Here is a 24,297-nt window from a genome sequence, read left to right on the forward strand (position 1 = left end):
GAGTACGACTCAGTTCAAGGGCCCTGGGGAGAGCTCGCCTTGAAGCGAGTGAGTGAGGAAAGATCTGCGGAGCAGCTCTTTTATATCTCGTCGATCGAAGCTTGATCGCGAGAAGGTTCTTCACCGCCTGCGCAACCTGGCGGTGGGTCCGCAAGCTTGTAACTGGTAGAAGGCCTGCGGCGCGTAGCGGCGCCGCGATGTATTATACCGCGTCAGTGCAGCGGTGTGGCGGTGAGCCGCCACAATAGTATATAATATAATTGAACGATCAACCGAGCCCGCCGAAGGCGGGCGAAGGTTGATCTGAATTATACGCGTGTCTCGCCCGAGAGATTACGAAGGTAGTATCGCTACTTATGCCTAACTGATCACACATTTTAAAGCTAATATACACAAATTTTTGAGAGGCTCGCGGTTGCGCTCGTTGCGCTCGTTGCGCCGCCCCACGTTCACTTTTGTCATTTTTGTTTAAAGCCTGTGAAGAAAAAATTTGTGTATGAACGGGAAGGGAAAAAAAAATTGATTTTCTTTTTTTTTTTTTTTCCGGGGAAATGTAACTGGGTGGGCAATCTCTCGGGCGAGACACGCGTATAATTCAGATCAACCTTCGCCCGCCTTCGGCGGGCTCGGTTGATCGTTCAATTATACTTAGTGTCTCGCCCTTCGAGATTACGAAGGTAGATTTTTAGAGCTAGTACAAATTTTTTTTTTTTTTTTTTTGTAAATTAATTAATTTAATTTAATCAATTTATTTATTTAGTTTGTAGCTAGATATCCAAGAAATACCTTAAGATAATAAAAAAATTTTTATAGATTATATGTCTTATGGAAGCAGTATTGTGGATACAATTAATTATCATAAACATAGAATTAATAAATAAAAAGTATGAATTATATGTCTAATGGAAGCAGTACTGTAGATGCAAAGTTATTGTCATGAGTAATAATTGGTCTACAATAGAAATTAGCAAAGACTTTTGAAGTTTGAGACCATCCTGCTACTCTTCTTATTTCCTGAATACTGACACCTTTCTGTGCTGCTTTCGAAGTTGAAGCGTGTCTTGTACTATGTGCAGTGTATTTTTTGTCTACTCCAAGGTCTTGTAATGTTGTTTTTATCCAACGAGCAAGTGTGTCTTGTTTAACTCTACAGTGTGGTTTATTGAAGGAGATTAAAATTCTTACCTCTGATTTCTTTCGTTCTGTCTAAGTAATGAAGTAAAGTACTAGCAATGCATAGTTCAGGCTTGCTCCTGAAGAATGGTAATCTTAGGGTCGGTTGTATTTTACCACTTTTTGAAGTTTTAATATGGTCCGAAATGTTAATTTCAATGCCTTCTGTTGAATGTATAATGTCTTTTAGTTTCATCAAGGAAAATGTCTGGAGCCGATGAGCAGTTCCTAGTGCTAATAATATTATTAGTTTATAAGAGAGGGTCTTTAAGGTTAAAGACTGTATAGGATGCCATGCTGCTAACTGTCTTAGGACCGGATCCACATCCCAGGTGGTATCATACCTCGGTCTACTTGGTCTTTGTTTTGAGCATCCTTTTACGAATCTGGAGATTATTGGATCTTTGGAAATATCGTCTGACGAAATCAGCGCCAATGCGCCACTCGCGCAGAATTTATTGTTCCATGTTTTACTCCGTCTTTAAATCTTGAAGTTAAAAAGGTTAATACTTTGAATGATGAGACATCTAAAAAGCTTTGATTTCGTTCTTGATTAAATTTCCACCACAACTTAAAGGTACTGTCATATTGTTTTAATGTTGACTCTTCTAGAGAAGAAATCAGAACTGCGATGGCTTCTTTTGGAACTGTTTTCTTTAGAAACGCTTGGCGGATAATTTCGCGGCAACCAGGGTAAGTTTTCTCGCAAGTGGGTGTGGAAGATTCCTGAAAGAGGATGATAATAAGTATTGATTAGGTTCAAAACACAACCAGTCGCCTTGACTCATTTTTTTTTTTTTTTTTTAAATAGTGGAAACCAAGTTTGACTAGTCCACAGTGGCACTACTACAATGCCTGATGCTTTATTATTTCTTATTTTTTGTAACACTTTTTCAATGATAGAAAAAGGTGGAAATGCGTAAAATTTTAGATTTTCCCAATTTATTGTAAAGGCGTCTGAAACCACTGCTTCTGGATCTCTATCCCAAGCGCAGAATTTTTTGCATTTTGTGTTGATTCTAGAGGCAAACAGATCAATTTCTGGAAATCCAAAAACTTTAGTGATCTGTTGGAAAGCGTAATCAGCCAGAGTCCACTCTGTGTCTTCGTTAATTTGTCTAAATAATATGTCAGCTTCCTTATTTTCTTTTGAAGCTATATAAGCCGCGACAACCCAGAGATCACGGTCTTCACACCATTTCCAAAATTCTGTAGCGAGTTCATAGAGGGTTGTAGACTTTACACTACCCATTCTATTGATGTATGCAAGAGCTGTCGTATTATCGACCCTTAAGAGAATTTGTTGATTCGTAAGGTCACTCGCAAACGATTTTAGAGCTGGTAGTGCCGCTCTGAGCTCTAAATCAGTGCTCGGAATTAGTCTGAACATTTCAGCCGATTTCCGTGGTATACGCCTCCTTTCCTCTCCTTACCGCGCGCGCCGCAGCCGCTAGGGCCAGCGCCGCCGAGCGTTAGGAGCGGCACTATCTGATTAGGTTCTGTGAGTAGGTTCTTCTCCCTATTTATTAAAATTTAAAAAAATTTATTAAAATTTATTAAAAATAAATTTTTATTTTTAAATTTATTAAGTGGAAATATTTCAATAGATTTCTACGTCACCCATGAGATACTAATACTGACACGTTTTTCAAAAAGTGGTTTCTATCTACATTATTGCATCAATTGTTCATTCTCATAAAAGGCCAAGAAAATCTAATTAAGAAAATCTCTTTTATATATTTTTTTTTTAAATTAAGAATTTATTTTTATCTTTAGTGGAATAGGTCTACGGGGGAAACCACTTTAAAAAAAAACGCTTCAGCATTAGTATCTCATGGGTGACGTGGAAATCTATTGAAATATTTCTACTTAATAAATTTAAAAATAAAAAATTTATTTTTAATAAATTTTAATACATTTTTTTAAATTTTAATAAATAGGGAAAAGAACCCACTCATAATCAGATAGTGTCGCTCCTAACGCTCGGCGGCGCTGGCCCAAGCGGCTGCGGCGCGCGCGGTAAGGAGAGGAAAGGAGGCGTATACCACGGAAATCGGCTGAAATGTTCAGACTAATTCCGAGCACTGCTCTAAATGATTGATGTCTTAAGATTGTTTTTTGATGCTCCAATTTCCATGAGCTCCCGTTCCATTACAAAAGGCTCCCCAACCTGTGAGACATGCATCTGAGAAGATTTTGATATCAAAGGTAAGTTTTCGGATTTGTCTACGTGCTAGTGAAATGGTTTTTTTGTTTTTTTTTTTTTACCAATGCAGATCTTTTCTCACAAAACTAGGGATTTTCATTTTGTTATCGAAATTCATCTGTTTGGCTTGTAATGCTTCTATTTTTGCTCTTTCCAGAGATTTGCAGTATAGCGTTCCATATTCTACGCTCGGGCAGATAGCAACGAGAGTGCCTATTAGTTGAGCAAAGTCCTTTATTTTACATACTGTTTTATTTTGAAATTTGTATAAAAGAGTTAATATCGATTCTTTTTTCTTTTCAGGTAAAGTAATGGTCATGTCCACTGAATTTAATATAAATCCCAGGTATTTACATGATGTATTAGGAATTAGACTCGATTTTTCCCAATTTATAATTAATCCTAATGATTGGAAGAATTTGCAAGATACTTGTAAATTTTGTTCGCATAGCTCTGAAGATTCTTCTAAACATAATAAATCATCGAGATAAATTACTGACATGTATCCCCTTGATCTGAGCCAATTCACTACCGGCTTCATTAGTTTTGTAAAAATGAATGGACTGGTTGAAAGGCCAAAAGGTAAACATGTAAATTTGTAAATTATATTGTTGAAAATAAAACGCAGATATTTTCTACTGCTTTTATGTACTAGGATAAGGAGATAAGCATCTTTCAGATCGACTGTGCTCATGAACATTCCGGAATCCAATAATTTACATGCTGATCTCAAATCTTTCAATTTAAAATGATCTGTCTTGATAAATTTATTGAGCTCTTTGAGGTTAAGTATGAATCTTGATTTATTTCCTGGTTTAGGAATTAAAAAATAGCTAGATATAAATTGATTAGCTACTGGAGAGCATATCTCAATTGCTCCCAGGTCGTGCAACCTTAAGATTTCTTCTTCGAGATCTTTTGTTTCTTTAGATGACCAACTCTGTTTTGGAATATAGTTTTGAAAGGGTATGTTTTCAAACTGTATAATATAACCCTTTATACAATGTAGAATGAACTTGTCAGACGTGATTTCTTTCCATTTTTCATAAAAATGCGCCAACCTGCCTGCAATTCGCGTTACCTGTGTTGATGTGGTAATATCTACGAGCGACGTCTGAAACGGTAGTCCCTGTGGCGATAATGACTGGACCAAGGGTACGAGAAATTCTGTCTCGATGAAGTCTTGTGTGCCGACGATTTCTGAGGGGGTTTGGATTTGTAGCCCGTCTGGGGAGTCGGCTTCTGGTTCTGTGACACCGACGGGCTCTTCCAGTTTAACTGCTTTGTTTGAGGCGTAGGCTTTTTAGGGAATTGTAATTTTATTTCCCGGCCGAGTTTATCTACTAATTTTAGTTGATTTATTTTTTCTCCAAGCTTTTCTCCGAACAGGAAGGTATCTGCTTCTCTTTTTTCCAAAGCTTCTGCAAAAGGTTTTGAAAGGCTTGGGAGAATACAGGCTCTCCGAGCTATTGCCTGCGAGCGATGTATTTCTACTAAAATTCGGGCTGAATTCCAAGCATCAGTTAAAGCTTTTTTAGAATCCTCCGTATTTGATGCAATTAAGGTAGTAATAGTCGGAACCAAGGCTGCTAGAGCTGTGCCCACTAGGTTTTGTGTGATGCTGAAATACTTGTCTCGTTTGAGAGCACTTTCTTTGAGACATCTTGTGAGTTCCTCGTTAAGGATAGGAGCTTCGAGAGAGAAGGAACCAGCTCTAGGATATTTTTTACAAAGTTCCTCTTTTTTTTTTTTTTTTTTTTTGGTAGTTTTTAACCAAGGACCCCAACGTTTGGCGATGCTTGAGTGTACTTTTAATTCCTCTTTGGAAGCTGGAGGTTCATCGCCCATAATTAATAAGAGTGATTCATCTAAATCTAACTGGGGTTCTTCCGTTACTTTTCCTGAGTCTGGTTTGTCTAGTGTTTTTGATGCTTCGGCGATTTCCACACTTTTTATTACGTCTGTGTCCTTTTCAGTGTATGTCAATTTTTCCAGATCATTACCTGAAAGATATAAGAAGGACCTGATAGTGGGAAGAACGCCTTTCTTTGGCTCTGCCTTACCTCTCGTGTAAGATCGGCCATAGTTTCTTCGGAACATGGCTTATCTCACGTATAAGCTCGTCCGTGTTTTTTTTTTTTTTTTTTTTTGGTCTCTCGTACAAGATTGATATTAATACATTTCGTCTCTGATACAGATTAGTTTAAGAACATCTTGTCTCCCGTACAAGAGTGATCTGTAAATAAAGATTTGCCTTTAGAGTTTGCCGTGTCCGTGTTGAGGTTAGTTTCCCGAAGAGGTGCGATGACGGGATGCGTTCCACGATTAACTCCTCCAATCTTTTCATTCTTTTCCAGATTTTATCGTTTTCTTTATCTCTACTGCGAGATCTCTTGTGTTTTCCCATTGTTGTTGTTGATGAACTACTTTCCCGATAAGTTTACAAAGAAAAAACGTGCGATCCACATGGCACAAGAAAAACGAATGACAAAAGTGAACGTGGGGCGGCGCAACGAGCGCAACGAGCGCAACCGCGGGCCTCTCAAAAATTTGTGTATATTAGCTCTAAAATGTGTGATCAATTAGGCATAAGTAGCGATACTACCTTCGTAATCTCGAAGGGCGAGACACTAAGTATAATTAATTATATATACGACAACTTTATGTACAAGAGTTTTATAGAAGAGTTTTATAGAAATAGTGTACAAGTTTTTTCATAGTTCTTTAGTCCCACTTGGTGCCATTTTCTGATATCATATTTTTTTGTAAGAAGTACATAGGATAGCTTTTCTTGAAAATTTTAATATATACGACAGGTTTTTTTGAAAAGTTTAATATATACGACAATTTTTTTGAAAAGTAAAACAATACTGTTTTGTTTTAGTTGAGACAAGAACGTGAACTTGGCGCCTTTTTTTTTAAAAAAGGTAATTTTTTGATAGATATTATTTTTTTTTTTTAAATAATATATATACGACAGTTTTTTTTTATTAAATATATACACTCACCCGAAAAAAAAGCGGTACACTGAAAATGTGGGAAAAATTCATCAAATTTCAACTGACGATAACTTCGTAAATAATAAAGATAGAAAGTTCTATAAAATATGGAAATGAAGCTAAAAATCTCTACTTTAAGAATCAATTTATTTCAATGTTGCAAAATAAATTTATTGAAAATGGCGGATGACAAAGCGCGAGCATGCAAAATTGAAAAATAATGGTTCGAGTTTGCGACGGTGCACGGTATAAACAAAAAATTGTAGCTTATTGGGATCAAAAGCGTACGAAAGTACAGAGTCTCCTCTTTAAAATGCTTTTTTATGCATCTCGATACGATGATTTTTCGCCGAGAGATTCGCATTTGAAGAAAAAGGCAGATTCTTACTTCTAGGCCTCTCACTTACAGTACAGTCTGCAAATCGTTCTCCAACGCGACGGTATACTCGTTCTCGTCCGTCTGAAGAATACAGACAAAAACGAGATTCGTCGCTAAAAAGAACGGTACTCCATTCTGCATATGTCCAGCCTGCATGCTCGACAGCAAAATTGAGTCGAGTTACGCGATGGCGACGCATAAGCGAAGGTACATTTGCTGGCCTGCGCGGAAAAAGACCGTGTTCCGCTAATCTGTTTCGAATAGTGTCAACGGATACATTACATTCGCGGACATCTCTTAAATTGTTTCGAATTTGAACAGCCGTTCGATGTCTGTCTCTTAATGAATTTAAAACAATAAATCGGTCATCGTTTTCATTCGTACAACGAGGACGTCCCGAACCAGGTCTTCTTTGGACAGAATTAGTCTCCAAGTACCTAGCATAAGCACGTTGCACGGTTGACACTGATAAATCAAGTGCCTCAACAGCGACACCTTCAAACTTCTCCCCATCTTCAATTAACGCTACAACTTGAGCGAGCTTTTTCAGGACTTATCGTCGCCATAATTGACCAATAATTTCAATGCGAAAAGATTAATTATTGTTTACTTTGACGAAGTCGTACGAATAAGTAACGCGTCTCGAAAGAAAAAGATCAAGAGAAATCAAGCACTCTTCTCGCAATGTGCGGTCGAGCATAAACAAAAAGTCAGGGCGGAGAAATCACAAAAGATCTGCAGACATCTCCTTCGGATGCAAAACAATTGATTGAAAAATAATGGTTCGAGTTTGCGACGGTGCACGGTATAAACAAAAAATTGTAGCTTATTGGGATCAAAAGCGTACGAAAGTACAGAGTCTCCTCTTTAAAATGCTTTTTTATGCATCTCGATACGATGATTTTTCGCTGAGAGATTCGCATTTGAAGTAAAAATCTGCCTTTTTCTTCAAATGCGAATCTCTCGGCGAAAAATCATCGTATCGAGATGCATAAAAAAGCATTTTAAAGAGGAGACTCTGTACTTTCGTACGCTTTTGATCCCAATAAGCTACAATTTTTTGTTTATACCGTGCACCGTCGCAAACTCGAACCATTATTTTTCAATTTTGCATGCTCGCGCTTTGTCATCCGCCATTTTCAATAAATTTATTTTGCAACATTGAAATAAATTGATTCTTAAAGTAGAGATTTTTAGCTTCATTTCCATATTTTATAGAACTTTCTATCTTTATTATTTACGAAGTTATCGTCAGTTGAAATTTGATGAATTTTTCCCACATTTTCAGTGTACCGCTTTTTTTTCGGGTGAGTGTACAACAATTTTTTTGAAAGGTAAAACTGTTTTGTTATGATTGTAATAAAATTGACTGGAAATTATAAATATTGTTGGAACTAATTTAGTATACATAGAACAGAAATCTTAAACTTTGAGCTATTTAATTTTATTTATTTTAGACAAATCATACACTAAAGTCTCTAAACAATTGTCACATAAGGCATAGTGATAATTGGTATAATTGTATAAATTTTAATTTTATCATATATACTTTCTGTCAAAAAAGCACATGATTCGAGACTTTAGTGTATAATTTGTCTAAAATAAATAAAATTAAATATCAAAGTTTAATATTTCTGTTCTATGTATACTAAATTAGTTCTGACAATATTTATCATTTCCAGTCAATTTTATTCTGTTCTGTCTGTCCACTAACCACAGAATACTGACAAGGAAAGGGACCCAAGTGTCCCCCTTCGATTTTGACGAGCTTTAAATATCTCGTAAAGTAGTTCAAAATAAAAGACACGTATTTTTTTTATGTGCTTTCTCGCACATTTAGGGTTGAAACAACTCCTACAAGCTAAAACGGTTTTTTTGATTTTGACTGAATATCGTCAAAACTGTAAGAGATATCAAAAAATGTTTCGAATAAAAGTTGCATGGTCTTTTATGAGCTTTATAACCGCGTAGGTCGATTTTTAAAAAAATTTATATTTTTTAATTTACCCTTACCCCATCTTATTATTTTTACGAATTTCAAAATTTTTGTTATGACAAAAGTTGTAGCATTTTTTACGCTGAATACAACCATATATGATTTTATTATGTTTCGAAATCGCATTTTTCAGAAATGAGCTGTCAATGTCGCACTATATGCGTCGCGCTGCGATATATGCATAACGCATCGTTTGTGCCGCTTGTGTAATCGATGTTTGTCGCGCATGTGTAATTGATAAGATGAATAAAATTAGAAATAAAGATTAGCATGTTATGAAGTATTCGGAAAAATGTTCTGATCAAAGAACAAAGTTCACTAAAGTTGTTGCCAAGGCATCCCCTCTATTTTACACTTTTATAGTCGCATTTCGAGTGTATTTATAGCGCAGCGCGTTGTCATATCCCGTCAGTGCATATGTTACGCTTTAAAGTTGTGCGCTTGTTAGTGATTACGGAAAAACAATATATAAAACAGCATCAAAAAAAGAACAGCAAATTCACTATAAAGTAAGTATTATTTTTTTGTACACAAATAAGGAGAAATATTTAATTGTTACCATATATTTTTCAGAATGGTTCAATTAAATCCATTTAACGTAATAATGTTAGTATACGTAACTTTTTCGGCCCTTAATCTATCAACAAGTCCGATAACATCTGAAGAACGAGAAATGGCACATAAAATAGAATCTATGCTGAAAGAAATGCGCGATGAGAGATACGAAATGGAAGTAGAAGAATCTTTAGATTATGAAAACGATAACGATATTCCAACAGCAGAGCAATTCGAACTAGGAGATGAAGAGGAAGAAGGTGAGCTATTGGACGCAAATCCTAAAGTTATATGTACTACAGATGAACGTATTCGGGCATAGGAAAATTTAAATGTACCAGGATGTAAATCCTGGTGAGCTATTGGACGCAAATCCTAAAGTTATATGTACTACAGATGAACGTATTCGGGCACAGGAAAATTTAAATGTACCAGGATGTAAATCCTGGTGAGCTATTGGACGCAAATCCTAAAGTTATATGTACTACAGATGAACGTATTCGGGCACAGGAAAATTTAAATGTACCAGGATTTACATCCTGGATTTACATCATAATCTAAAGATTCTTCTACTTCCATTTCGTATCTCTCATCGCGCATTTCTTTCAGCATAGATTCTATTTTATGTGCCATTTCTCGTTCTTCAGATGTTATCGGACTTGTTGATAGATTAAGGGCCGAAAAAGTTACGTATACTAACATTATTACGTTAAATGGATTTAATTGAACCATTCTGAAAAATATATGGTAACAATTAAATATTTCTCCTTATTTGTGTACAAAAAAATAATACTTACTTTATAGTGAATTTGCTGTTCTTTTTTTGATGCTGTTTTATATATTGTTTTTCCGTAATCACTAACAAGCGCACAACTTTAAAGCGTAACATATGCACTGACGGGATATGACAACGCGCTGCGCTATAAATACACTCGAAATGCGACTATAAAAGTGTAAAATAGAGGGGATGCCTTGGCAACAACTTTAGTGAACTTTGTTCTTTGATCAGAACATTTTTCCGAATACTTCATAACATGCTAATCTTTATTTCTAATTTTATTCATCTTATCAATTACACATGCGCGACAAACATCGATTACACAAGCGGCACAAACGATGCGTTATGCATATATCGCAGCGCGACGCATATAGTGCGACATTGACAGCTCATTTCTGAAAGATGCGATTTACATGCGAGGGGGACACTTAAGTCCCTTTCCTTGTGAGTGTTGTCAACATGTCTTGCTACACTTCTGCACTTTAAGATCAAAAAAAATTTTTTTCGTGAAGAATACTATTATTTTGATATACACTATCTTTATTCGTCTCCACAACACGTTATATATACATTTTACGACCGATATTAATTATATCAATGTAATTAATATATCATTAAAGCTGCGAGCTAACAGGTCTGAGCGCCGCCATGTTAGAAATGTTAGAAAAGAAAGACGTCTTTTAGATAGAAAAAGAAATGCTGACGACGCTGACCAATAAGACACGAGCGACATACATCTCAACGCGACATACATCCTAGCGAGATGATTTTTTAGATTAGATTTCTCGACTTTGAATGCATATATTTATTTTTATAAAGCACACAGAGCAAAAACAAGCAGACTTTCGTTATATATTTTAGGTACGCGCTTTCGATTGAGCCTATTGCCAACTCAATCGGCCCAGCTGTTATTCAGATCCGATAATCTCGGCTCATCTGAACCTTCCGTCTCGCGTAAAGATACACGGTCGGTCTTGCGCTTGCGTTGCGCGCTGCGCGTGAACTTGGCGCGAGACACTACCGTGTCTCTTGATAATATATTCTGTAGTTTTCTTATGAATAAAATACAAATAAACAATTATAATCTGTTAAATAAAAAATAGTACTACCGTTACATCTGTATTTACGGCTCCATGGGACACAAGGAGATAAAAACACACGTCACGTTACGGATGAAATACCTAGTAACTTTTGCGGACTTCCGGTGCGGATTACGGATTACGGGCTGTATGTGACGGCACCCTTACCCTTATTGCAACTTGCAAGATTGTAACATTGCTGCAATGTAATTGCAATGTTCTGTGCTGTATGGGCAGGAAGAGTGACTTGATGAGGTCCTTTCTTAAAAATTTCTTCTTTAAATACCCCAAGCACTAATTTTCGAACTATTTGTATCACTCATAAAATGTATTTATATCTCATGTTATTTATTTTTCTCATATTATTTAGAAATACAATAAATAACATATATCTCTTATAAATGTGAAATAGTGTTTTTTTATTTTATTTTGTTTATATTCCTCGCTTGCATGCACGCGCGCGATAAGAAAAAGGTATAGAAACTTTTAGAAAAGTAAAATATTTCTAAATCAAGGCATTAAGTGAAATTAAGGAAAAAGTGACACAATTAGCCAGAATTTCTCGTTTATACAAAATCATATACAATTGCGTATGACTATATCTAAAAATTGCTTCTTACTTATATATGTTTATACATATGATGCAAGACTTAAGGTCCGTTTATACATATCCGTACCGTGTCCGTACCGTACCGGCAAGATTCGATATGAGTAATTACACATATCCGGCTCGCATCCGTGAATATTTTGAAACATCATCTTGCCGATACGGTACGGACACGGTACGGATACGGTACGGATATGTATAAACGGACCTTTATAGCAGGCTAGCAGTATAACTAAAAAAATTTTAATTTTACAATTAGATTAAAGCAGATGTTTTATTAACTATTAGGTAAGTCGTCTATTAGAAATATTTTTTAAACATTCCAGTATAATAAAAATTAACAATTGAATCATTTCCAAGAAATAAAGAATACGAATGAGAAAAATTAGATTGCTTAATAAGAATAATCTTGACCAAGGTCAAAACTTAATTGTCTTGATCTATAGATTACACAAAACCAGTGTACACGTAACAAGTATGTAAATTAATGAAACAACATTCCAAGTTATTTTTATTCTAGATCGTAAATATTTATAAACTAGTATATACCTTGAACTGTGTTCGTTATTTAATCGACTAACACACTTAAGTTCACACACAAAATTGTTCAATCATATAAAAACATTAAATAATGGCCAATGGTTATTGACCATCTATTGAGATTGCAACCTTTTGGGCCGTAAATCCTTGTAATAATTGTAATAATTGTCAGGTACCTTGTAATAATTTTTTCAATATTAGATATCGCGCAGGGTTCTTTAAATAATAAAAATAACAAAAAATTATTTGTAACAATTAATTAGGTATTAAAAATACATTATTTGATTTGTGTCTAGAAATTTTGCGTTGTAATTACATCTATTCGAAATCAATATTCACATAAAAAATTATAGAAATAAACATTCACTAAAAGATTTTATGCAGATTTCCTATTTTTTCTTGGATCTTGTTTAAATTTAATTCCACTTTTTAAATAGAAGTGTATCATATTCATTTTTTTAAAGAAAATTTTTTAACTTCTAATAGAGTAATACAGTAAATTTTATCTTAAAAAATTTATTTCATATATAGTTTCAAAATTATTTGCAATTTTAATGAAATACGAGACAAATATATTTTGCGTATGTAATAGAAACGAATTAAAATGTATCAAACTATTTATAAGATATATACAGAGGCGTTACTAGGCAATTACGCAATATACGCTCCAGCGTAGTGTGCTGTTATTTAAAAATTTTTTAAATGTTTAAATGCAAAAACTTATCGATCAGTCTGCGATAACCCGCCCCTATCTGACTCAATGCTACCTGCTTGTAAAATTCCGTTTAGTTGCGTAATGGCCAGAAAAGTATAATCTTTTTTCTTCTTCTTTTTTTTAGGCATTTGTAACAGCTTTAAATACATACCCATGCAGCACAAAACATCCTCAAGATATTCTCAGGACATCGAGGATTTAATTGTATGTCATAAAATGCCTGCAACTAATTCAAGGCTTATCTATAAATATTTTATAATTTGCTATTGAGTAGGGATAAGAGGATATATAGAAGAGCGCGATATGAAGGATTTTAATATACTTTCGGAAGAGGTATCTGAACGTTTAGTTTCTGTTTGTTTCTCTGTAAATTACCAGTTCGCATTAGTGCAATAACATTGTGAAATAATATATACAGTAACTGTGAAAAAGTCGTTATAAATATTATTTTCTGAAGTCGAAAACGTTCTAAAGGTAAGAACTAATTTATTTAATTTATTAAAAATAAAAAAACTAGCGTTCCAACGATTTCTCAATTATTTAAGATTTATTTAAATTTAAAAACAATAAATATATACAATGTCTCATTAGCTCAAATTGTTTAGAATTTTTTTGTCACATAATTATTAAAATATCTTTTATTTAACATGCCATTTATTCAATGGTTTTCACAGGCTAATCAAACGAAAATCAGACAATTTTGTTTAATCCTTAGTCCCGACTCATGGGTCGTTTTCGACCCAAGCGAAATTTCAAAGTGCTGTAATTTTTGAAAACGGGTACGAAACGCGTCATATCCCCTACCTAAAAAAATAATTTTTATCGAAATATTATGATTGGGACTTCAAGTTGAAGGTTGAAAGAAGCATGATTTTTTTTCAGATTTTTTAAAGCGTTTTTACTGATCCAAATAACGCAAAGACGCAAACGACCCATGAGTCGGGATTAAAGGTGCCGAAAAGAACCGTCGGGACTAAGGGTTAATTATAGGAAAAGTACTTTCGAAGTAGATGATGTTATAAGAACCATATTTAAATTTCGCAAATATTTACCACATAATTGTTGAATAATTTTTATAACATAAAGAAATGATATAATTGAATATCATTCATGGAGGGCAGAAAGACAGCAGCAAGAAGTGTATCGTCGTTTAAGTGTGAAAGATACAGTGAAGGATAAAATGAATCAAAAATCAAGTAAAACAACAAATTGCTTCGTTTGCTATTTTCTATCATATTTTCACTTATCTAACTCTACCTACATTCTATAATTTTGGCAACAATTGTACCGTTGGAACTATCTTAAATTATTAATACTACATTTAGCGCTTGCAAGGGAAGTGCCGTTCGTATTCAATGACGTAAAAGGTATAAAGAACTAAATATTTAACGATTTTTTACATCGGCAAAAAGATATGCGTAACATTTTGATTAACATCATAAAAAGAATAATTAAAACCTGAGCTATTAATGTGTTTATTTATTGCATAAGATGAAGTTGTGTTTCTTTGATTTTGATGGACTTTAAATATGTAGTAAATTACTAAAAATAAGGAATACTTATGTTTTTAAATATGCGTTTTTACATGCTTAGAGATTGAAACAACTTCTATAAGATACGATATATGTATTCGACTTTAAGAGGATGCTGAAGTGACGGGCGAACTCCGACGCGAAAGCGCCATCATTTCGATGGTACTAAAAATGAAATGACATTATCGGCGCAGCCTACGGACCTATGCCGCGTAGGTCCGTGTGTACGCATTTGTTTGTAGTGGTGACTCACTACACTGACGTGTGGTCTGTGTACATGTGTCATCGGAAGTTTGTAAACAAACGATGCTTGCGCTTGTTTCCTCGACTGAAATTTCGTCGCAAAGCTGCAATATAATGTCCGAGAAAACATAAGCGTATACAAGGTGTCAAATAAATACAAACTAAATATGACAAAATAATAAATAAAAAATATACATATAATACTATATATATCATTGAAGAAAAATGTTATATACTTTTCTTACTTTTATCCTTATGTAGTAAATACTAAATAACTAATTAATCAATTAATTAATATATACATATACACATATATTCAATAAATAGTTATCTTTATTTTGTATTTTATATGATAATGACTAAAATAATGAAAGTATATATTATTTCAGTTATATAAAATACAAAATAAAGATAACTATATTCAATATGTATATGTATGTATTCAATAATTAATTAACTTATTTATTTATTTTGTATTTGTTACATAAGAATAAAAATAGGAAAAGCATATAACATATTTTTCCAATTAGACATATAGTATTATACATACATTTTTCAAATAAAATATTTTATCATATCTAACTTATATCTATTAGACACCTTGTATAAGTCTATTTTGTCTCGTATGTACATCATTCAGCCATACGATAGAATTTCAATTGCGAGAAAAAAGGTTAAATGACCTTATAAATTATCTGATAAAATATAAACAGACCACACGTGCAGTAAATTGCTAACTAAAATAAATACGTATTTCTTCAAATCTGTCAGCTGACGTTAGATCGCCTATGACAATATTTCTTAAAATCTGCCAGTTCACGAATAAATCGTTTTTAGCTCTCTTTTTTCTAAACTGTCAGCTGACGTTAGATCGCCTCTGACTATATTTATTAAAAATTGTCAGCTCACAATAGATCGCCTTTGACAATATTTCTTACAATTTGCCAGTTCACGAATAAATCGCCTTTAGCTCTCTTTCTTCTAAACTGTCAGCTGACGTTAGATCGCCTCTGATTATATTTATTTAAAATTGTCAGCTCACGAAAGATCTCCTCTGGCTTGTCTTATTCTATATTGCCAGTCCACGACAAAGCCGCCTCTGGCTTGAAGACAAGAATAAGAATTTTCTTCTAATGCCAGTCCACGAGAAAACCGCCTCTGGCTTGTCTTATTCTATATTGCCAGTCCACGAGAAAACCGCCTTTGGCTTGTCTTATTCTATATTGCCAGTCCACGAGGAAACCGCCTCTGGCTTGAAGACAAGAATAAGAATTTTCTAATGCCAGTCCACGAGAAAACCGCCTCTGGCTTGTCTTATTCTATATTGCCAGTCCATGAGAAAACCGCCTCTGGCTTGTCTTATTCTATATTGCCAGTCCACGAGGAAACCGCCTCTGGCTTGAAGACAAGAATAAGAGTTTTCTAATGCCAGTCCACGAGAAAACCGCCTCTGGCTTGTCTTATTATATATTGCCAGTCCACGAGGAAACCGCCTCTGGCTTGTCTTATTCTTTATTGTAAGATACTTTTATTACGTCATATGCTTTATGTATATATATATATATATAATGTATATTATATGCTCCACATTATCTATATTTATATCAAAATATTTTTCTAAGAAATTGACATCATTTTGTATACTCTTTTTACAATAAATGTATATGATATATGCCATATTTTTTATTTCTAAAGCATAAAATATAAAGATATTTTTATTTTTTTGTGTCTATCATTTGTAAAAAAATTTTGATAAAAGAAACAACATTAATTTTGCGACTTGCAATAATCTGTTTTATTATATGCTTCTTTTAAATACTTACACTTAGCCTTATTTTATGTGATTAACTTGGTATTTAAAATACGTATCAAAATCGAAAATGTATTTCTATTACAGTAGAAACGAAACATTCTTGTCTTACAACAGAGAGAAATGGCAAAATATAATATTGTCTAAAGTACAGTCCAATAAAAACTGTTAAAATTGAACATTTTATAAAACCACTGTGATTCATGAAAAATCAGAATTATTATTTCAAAAATATAGATATATTTCGACTGTGTGTTTTAAACTGCACTACACATTCAAAATTCACAGAATAAATTTATTTCTGCAAAGTTGTGTATAATGTCAGTGGAAAAGTGATTTATTTGTTATTACATATACATGATATTTTACCATTCCTTTCTGGTGTAAGACTACAATGTTTTTTTTCTACTGAACTAGAAATTAATTTTATATTTTGATGTGTATTTTAGATACCAAGGAAAACGCATAAAATAAGGCTAGTTGTAAGTATTTAAAAGAAGTATATATTGAAACAGATAATTGCAAGTCACAAAATTAATGTTTTTTTTATCAAGATTTTTTTACAAATGATACATACAAGAAACTAAAAATACCTTTATATTTCATGCTTTATAAATAAGTTATATGACATATACATTTATTATAAAAATATATACAATATACAAAATGATATTCATATAAATGATATACAATATACAAGATGATATAAAAAGTTAATTTTACATAGATACTTTGATGTGAATATACATAATATGGAGCACAGAATATACATAATATATACACATAAAGCACATGAATAAAAGTATTTTGTAGAAATTAGAATATGAATGTATGTAATTAAATAATATAAATGTTTGCAAAAATGTTGCAAAATTTATGTATAATACATACACTTTTTTATCCTTCAGAGTGCCTTCAACCCATTTTTTTCAGCCGGGTTTCGTAGCACATAACACAAACACACACACACGCACAACTAACACACACATAACTAACCTAAAAGATTCTGTATATGACAGATAGCACTGAGAACTGTATAGCGCCTCTATCCCAAAATCTCGGAACTAATCTATAGCTCTTTTTTACCTTATTCTTTCTATATTGCACACATGCTTTACATAAATCTGGAAAAGGGTGGCGTTTTGAAAATAAGTCTCTAAGCTCTATTTTTTTGGTTTTCCATTATTGTTTCATACGCTCTTCTTCGGCACATGGTCTTGTTTTGCAGATTGAAGCAGTATAATTTTGATATAAAAGATATAATTCTTTGAGGTGACATTGTCGGTAAATTTTCAAAAATTTTTTTTATTTTTTGGTTTAAATTTGACCAACTGCCGAAAGATTAGCATATGTACTTTATTTACACCAAAGGATTTGTAATTCTATTAAAGCAATAAAAAACGCCACCCTTTTTAGAAAATTGAAGTTTCGGTCGGTAACAATATGACTTCAGCATCCTCTTAAGAAAATATCGTCAAAAAATACAAGAATTATTTCACGAAAAAGGAAAAATAAAGGGAAATAAATTTCATGAAGTTAGGGAAAAATTAGCAATAAATTATCTTGTCGGTTTATCGTTTCTTGAAGTAACGGCTTCATATAAATATGTATATATTTAACACAGATTTTCTTTACAGCATGACTCCAAAATTGCAAGAACTTGCGAATGATAAAGTACCGATGAAAAAATCGCAAGAATCCAATTATAGGATGCAAATTGTTTGGAAAAACGTCGTTATCTTAAGCTATTTTCATCTTGCCAGCTTATATGCCCTGTATCTAGCCTGCTACAAAGCCAGATTTTGGACAATTGTTTGGTGTACGTATCTTTTTATACGTATTTAATTTTTTTTTCTTATGTAGGCCACTGCGATCTTTTGATATTCTTTTGATTATATTTTTTTACACACAGCATAATTTTTATAACGTATAGTGGTTTATGCAAAAAATTTATTAAGCTGAGCCATGTGTCTCAAAAGTTATTACAATTTCAAACGTTACAATATCAGCAGTATCGACTGACATATGTATTTATTTATAATTTGCAGTTTTTACCGTTGGTATGGTCTCGAATATAGGCATTACTGCTGGTGCTCATCGATTATGGGCTCATAAAGCTTATAAAGCAAAATGGCCAATGAAGCTTATTCTCATGATTTTTCAGAGCGTTGCTTACCAAGTAAGTCTAACGAGTTTTTTAAGTTCATTGGACTCCTATCTTTAGCTTAAGCCCGTTTTTGACAATTTATAACAGAGCTCGGCGTTAGTTGCACATTTTGGCTCGATTCTTGAGATGACGCCTCCCGCTCTCCCATTACCAGGAGAGCGGCCGCTGGCGGCCGAGCCGCCGATAACTTTGACTCAGGAGCGTCTGTGTAACAAATAGGCTGATGATAAGCGGGCACCTTTGAGAAAATAAAATTTTCTTTGTTATAGAAATAATATTTATTTTCACTAATTATAATTAAATACATTCCGATTTTTTGGTTATCGACGACGAAAAAGAACTATAACTCCATAAATATTCGTTGTCCGCTATATGTTTATAGGACCAAAGTTGCTTGTCTCAACGAGACGCATCGACGTAGATAGTCAAACGAACAATGGTAACGATCCATAACCCACAACACTCCACATTATTTTCAAAAATTTTTGAATTTCAAAAAACCGCCTGAATAGATTGAACGATCTCTCGATATCCTGCCAATAAGATCCTATGGTCCGATCTTCTATTTTCTATAGTTTCCGAGTTTATTGGCAGGGTATCGAGAGATCTTTCAATCCCTCCAGGCGGTTTTTCAAAATTCGTAAATTTTTGAAAAAATTTAACGTGTTATGGGTCGCCACCATTTTTTGTTTGAAACCGAGTACCTACGTCGATGCGTCTTGTTGAGACAAGCAACTTTGGTCCTATAAACATATAGCAAACAACAAATATTTACGGAGTTATAGCTCTTTTTCGTCGCCGATAACCAAAAAATCGGAATGTATTTAATTATAATTAGTAAAAATAAATATTATTTCTATAACAAAGAAAATTTTATTTTCTGAAAGGTGCCCGCTTATCATCAGCCTATTTGTTACACAGACGCTCCTGAGTCAAAGCTATCGGCAGCTCGGCCGCCAACGGCCGCGCGGTAGTGGGAGAGCGGGAAGCGTCGTCTCAAGAATCGAGCCGAAATGTGCAACTAACGCCGAGCTTTGATTTATAATATTGTAAATATTGTATTTTGCAGGATTCAATTTTTCATTGGGCCAGGGATCACAGAGTGCACCACAGATATACCGACACCAATGCGGATCCATATAGTGCGCATCGAGGATTCTTCTTCTCGCATGTAGGCTGGCTTCTAGTGCGGAAGCATCCGGACGTAATAAGTGCTAAGATTGATTTAACCGATCTTAAACAAGATCCTTTCGTAATGTTCCAAAAAAGGTACAACAAGCACAGTTTATTTCCAAACGGAAAAAATTTTGTAAGAAAAATCATTATGTACTGCAGTAGCCGTGGACCACCGAAGGAATTACAGAAACTTTTACTATGTTTTTCACATAATGGTCATAGTATTTAAGTTTATAATTTCTCTTCTGGTCCACCTTTACTGCCGTATCATGGTAATGTTTTATATAAAATTACTATATATGGTAATAGCTGCGGACCATAAAGGAATTATAAAAACTTTTACTATGTTTTTCACATGTGAAACATAGTAAAAATTTTAGGTCCGCGATTACTGCCGTACATAGTAATATTTGATATAAAATTTTTTCCGTGCGTGTAAAATAAAATTTAGCCGACTACTATATGAAGAATTCAGAAAAAAAGTGGATTAAATCCCCTTTTCTATAAACCCCTCACATTATTGTTTACTTAATGTTACGAACATCATTCGTTATCAATAAATTCTTTTTTAGATGGTACGCTTTGTTGATGCCGCTTTGCTGCTTTATCATACCATCATTAGTACCTTATTGGGCATTCGGTGAGTCTTTGTGGTGCGCGTGGCACCTCGCAATCTGCAGATATTGTATAAATCTACATGTTACTTGGCTGGTGAATTCTGCCGCTCACATGTGGGGTTACAAACCTTACAATAAGTACGTATTTCTATTATTATATACATAATATACAAATATGCAAAAGTTTCCATCGCTCATGTATAGAAAGATCGCTCTAAAAGAAGACTTTTTTTTATCGCAGTATCCATTTTTAATCTAAAAAGCGGCTAAAAGTAATAGAAAAAAGAATTTTATATTATTTAAAATATTACATTATTTATAAGATATTTAAAAAAAAATTGCTTTAAGAACGATGGAAACTTTTACATACCTCTATTATTTCTTTCTGATATAAATATGTTTGCCTTTGTAAAAGTTTAAAATTGAACTTAATAATGTAACAAAATTTAATAATTAAAAAAAAACTTTTAAAAGTTACGTAAAATTTGTTATTGATTAATTATTAATATTAATTATTTTTATATTATTCTTAAATAAATAAAGAAATATTTATTATTAATTATGTAATTAAATTAAGAGAATTATATTTTATTTTATCAGTAATTAAAAATTGAACATTTGTGTGTGGTGTTTAAACACGTCTACTTTTATCATGCAGATTAATCACTCCTGCGGAAAATGCTATAGTTTCTCTACTAGCGTTTGGCGAAGGCTGGCACAATTATCATCATGTTTTTCCTTGGGACTATAAAGCGGCAGAATTAGGAAATTATTCGCTCAATATTACCACAGCTTTTATCGACTTTTTCGCCTATTTAGGTTTAGCTTATGATCTAAAAACTGCATCTGAGGATATGATAAAGAAACGCGTTGTTCGAAATAACAAGCTAGATTAGTGAGAAATCATCAGTATGACGGAAGAAATAATTTTTAAATTTTTAACTTAGGCAATTGGATATAAATAAATCTTATGCGACATTTTGTTAGTTAAATACATGCGATCCAAACATTTATAGATTTTGTGTTTTAAAAACTTAATTATGTGTATGTGTGTGCGGCAGACTTTCCAAAGTTTATCGACAGCAAAAAATAAAAAAAAAATATAGAAATAATAAAAAGTTTTTAAATTCTTATATGCAAGGAACATCCGCTCTCGCGGAAAAAATCTTGCTGTTTGCCCACCCAAAGTTATGTCATTATCTTTGTTATCAATAAACTGCAAACTAACTGCCAAAGCAGAAGTTCCAAACTTTATCGACAGCAAAGAATTAAAAAAAAGAAGTGATAAAAATTTTTTAAATCCAAACTATCCGAAAATTCTAATGGAAAATCCTACCTAATAGAAATTCTACCTAACACAAAAACTTACCTATAAAAAAATTCTATACCTAGGAGTTCGTAAGAAACTATAAACCGACAAAGTTTAATAGATTGAATTCTTCGCGGAATCGTTTGGGAGTTTATCGCGGAATCATTTAGGAATTTTTCGCAAGATGCTTAGCGCAGAGCTCAGCTCAGTTACCGCTATTTGCATCTAAAATTCGAGAGGGAGTTTTTTGCAGGACGCTAGCGCAGAGCTCAGCTCAGTTTCCGCTAGTTGCGTTCGAAATTTATGTTGATAGTCGACCATTGTTCAATGGTTGATCGTATCAACGTTGTTTCGAGATCTGTGCTCGACCATCATCGATGGAACCACGAATTTCGAAAATCCATGCTCAACTATGGGATCAACAACACTAGAACTACCGACGATTAACATATACCAATTTCTATTTTTTTTTTCTTTTTTTAATAAAAAGTGATAAAAAGAAAAAGTAAATTAATCAATTTGATCATTTAATACAATGCAACAAGTCACAGAAAAAATCTCAGGAAATACAGCATTATAAATTTAAGTAATTGTTCTAAAAAAATAAACCGATCATTTTAACCGCTTTGATAGTTCTAGTTCTGTTAAGCCATAGGACCACGGATGCATGGGTAGGCTAGGAAAGATTACGAAGAAATTGGCGTATAGCAAGAATACAAGAATAAATATATTTCAAAATTCTTAATAAAAAATGTGCTCTTTTTTTTTAATAGATAAATTGTTTCAAATATACCATAATTTATCAGTATATTTACGTTTGTGTAAAAGAATTCTTTTTTTCAGTTTTAATTTATATTTGTGATACGTACATATGTATGTATTTAAAAATTTTCTCACTTTTGCTTTTCAACGCCAATTTATATATTTAACCCTGGAAAGATATAAAAAGATAAACCACTTACCGTAGGGAAGGAAGAAAAAAAGTACACATTTACACAGAAAAAAAGAATTTTGCTATTGCATATGTATAACACTTTGCTTTTTTTTAATGTACAACGCATTTTGCAGGTTATTTATATTTTTAGTTATATTTTTTAATAATTTGTATAATTATAATCTAATATAACATGTATCTTTTCTAGATATATATAATAATATTGGTAACACATAATTAAATTTAATATAAATTAACTACAAAAATAAGTACTTTGTTTTTTTAAAAACAAATGCACGTACAACTCAAAATACTTTTAAAAAATACGAGAGAATAAAATTTTGATATAATTACTATAAGACAATAAAAATTATACGACCTGCAAAATGTCTCGCGTCTATATATTTTCACACTATTATTCGATCCATTATCTTAATAATAAAAGACAAATTAAACTAACTCACCGATCGATGCGCAGCAGCGGAGTTGTCGTTCTGTTGATCTGCATAGTTGATCTGTAAAACACGAAATAAATCAAAATTATAGCAGCGTTCACAATATGAAATATTTGTGAAATTATAAAAAATATTGAGTACATTGAACTTTTAATTCGTTTTCTAAGCAAATATGTAATAAAAGAATTATTAAAAAAGTTTAATTATTTAAATAAAAAATAAAAAATATGCGAATAAATTCTAATAATGATAAATATTAACTAATGTAAATATTTTGTCTTTCAAATATTTTAATATGTACAATATTTTCAACAAATAAATGAATTATTGCTTACCGTAAAATTGCTCCGCCGGCGCCCGATGCTCCTCCTGAGCCTCCTCCTCCTTTCAGTGGTCCTTCGAAGCACTCACATTGATTTTCACGCATTCACGGCGCATGCATTGCTCGCATGCGTACCTGAATACGAAAATCGCGCGATACTTAAAACGGCACTCCCGACATCACAGGCGAATCGAACCGAATTGTCCAAGCTGTGACGTTACGCGCGAATTCCGTCCGCGTTTCAGACGACCACATTTACCAATTGGGGCACGATTCTCTCAAAACAGAAGGCAAAGATAAGCTCGGAGAAGATGAGGTGATTAGTCATCCAATCAACCGACTAGATACAAGACATCTGAAAAGCAATCGGTAGCGTTTGACTAACTCCGGTAGCCGTCCTCGACTACCTTCGACAGTCCGACTATCTGTACAACTAGCGCGCTGCACGTAGAACCGAAGATTGCCCTGCCGTAGTGGAGATTTTATGATTGAAACCGACCTTTCCCTCCCCCGAGCCAAGCCTAAAGTAAAAAAAAAATCGTGTCCCAATATTTGTCATACAGCAAAAATACGTTCATCTATAGATTCGCTATAACTCTCGGCATTAACGGCACTCCCGACGCGCATTTTGTTATACTATACGACGGAACGAATATATTTTGTAGCACCGATTACGCGCACAAAGTTGATCTGTAAAATAAAAAA

At 33.4% G+C, this 24,297-nt stretch overlaps 1 protein-coding gene and 1 long non-coding RNA gene across 2 annotated transcripts; one reads left to right on the forward strand and one right to left on the reverse strand.

Moving 5' to 3' along the window:
- Positions 1 to 9,005: 9,005 nt before the first annotated feature.
- Positions 9,006 to 10,636, reverse strand: LOC136998987 (uncharacterized). Its single transcript, XR_010889452.1, has 2 exons — positions 10,106 to 10,636; positions 9,006 to 10,041 (listed from the first exon to the last, which is right to left on the reverse strand). It is a non-coding gene; the product is annotated as an uncharacterized lncRNA (long non-coding RNA).
- Positions 10,637 to 13,341: 2,705 nt separating this feature from the next.
- LOC105676829 (acyl-CoA Delta-9 desaturase-like) lies at positions 13,342 to 22,734 on the forward strand. The gene is made up of 6 exons (XM_067352345.1): positions 13,342 to 13,501; positions 18,250 to 18,431; positions 18,661 to 18,791; positions 19,849 to 20,048; positions 20,528 to 20,710; positions 21,231 to 22,734. The coding sequence occupies exons 2-6, from the start codon at positions 18,251 to 18,253 to the stop codon at positions 21,466 to 21,468; spliced, it is 933 nt and encodes a 310-aa protein (XP_067208446.1). The 5' UTR covers positions 13,342 to 13,501; position 18,250; the 3' UTR covers positions 21,469 to 22,734.
- Positions 22,735 to 24,297: the final 1,563 nt, after the last annotated feature.

Source organism: Linepithema humile, chromosome 1, assembly GCF_040581485.1.
Source record: "Linepithema humile isolate Giens D197 chromosome 1, Lhum_UNIL_v1.0, whole genome shotgun sequence".
NCBI lineage: Eukaryota > Metazoa > Arthropoda > Insecta > Hymenoptera > Formicidae > Linepithema > Linepithema humile.

Excerpts from the sequence above, each read along its gene's own strand:
- LOC105676829 (XM_067352345.1), top strand. The coding sequence starts at position 18,251 with ATGACTCCAAAATTGCAAGAACTTGCGAATGATAAAGTACCGATGAAA. Across the intron at positions 18,432-18,660 it reads ATTTTGGACAATTGTTTGGT|TTTTTACCGTTGGTATGGTC; the intron begins GTACGTATCTTT and ends TATAATTTGCAG. Across the intron at positions 20,049-20,527 it reads TTCGTAATGTTCCAAAAAAG|ATGGTACGCTTTGTTGATGC; the intron begins GTACAACAAGCA and ends ATTCTTTTTTAG.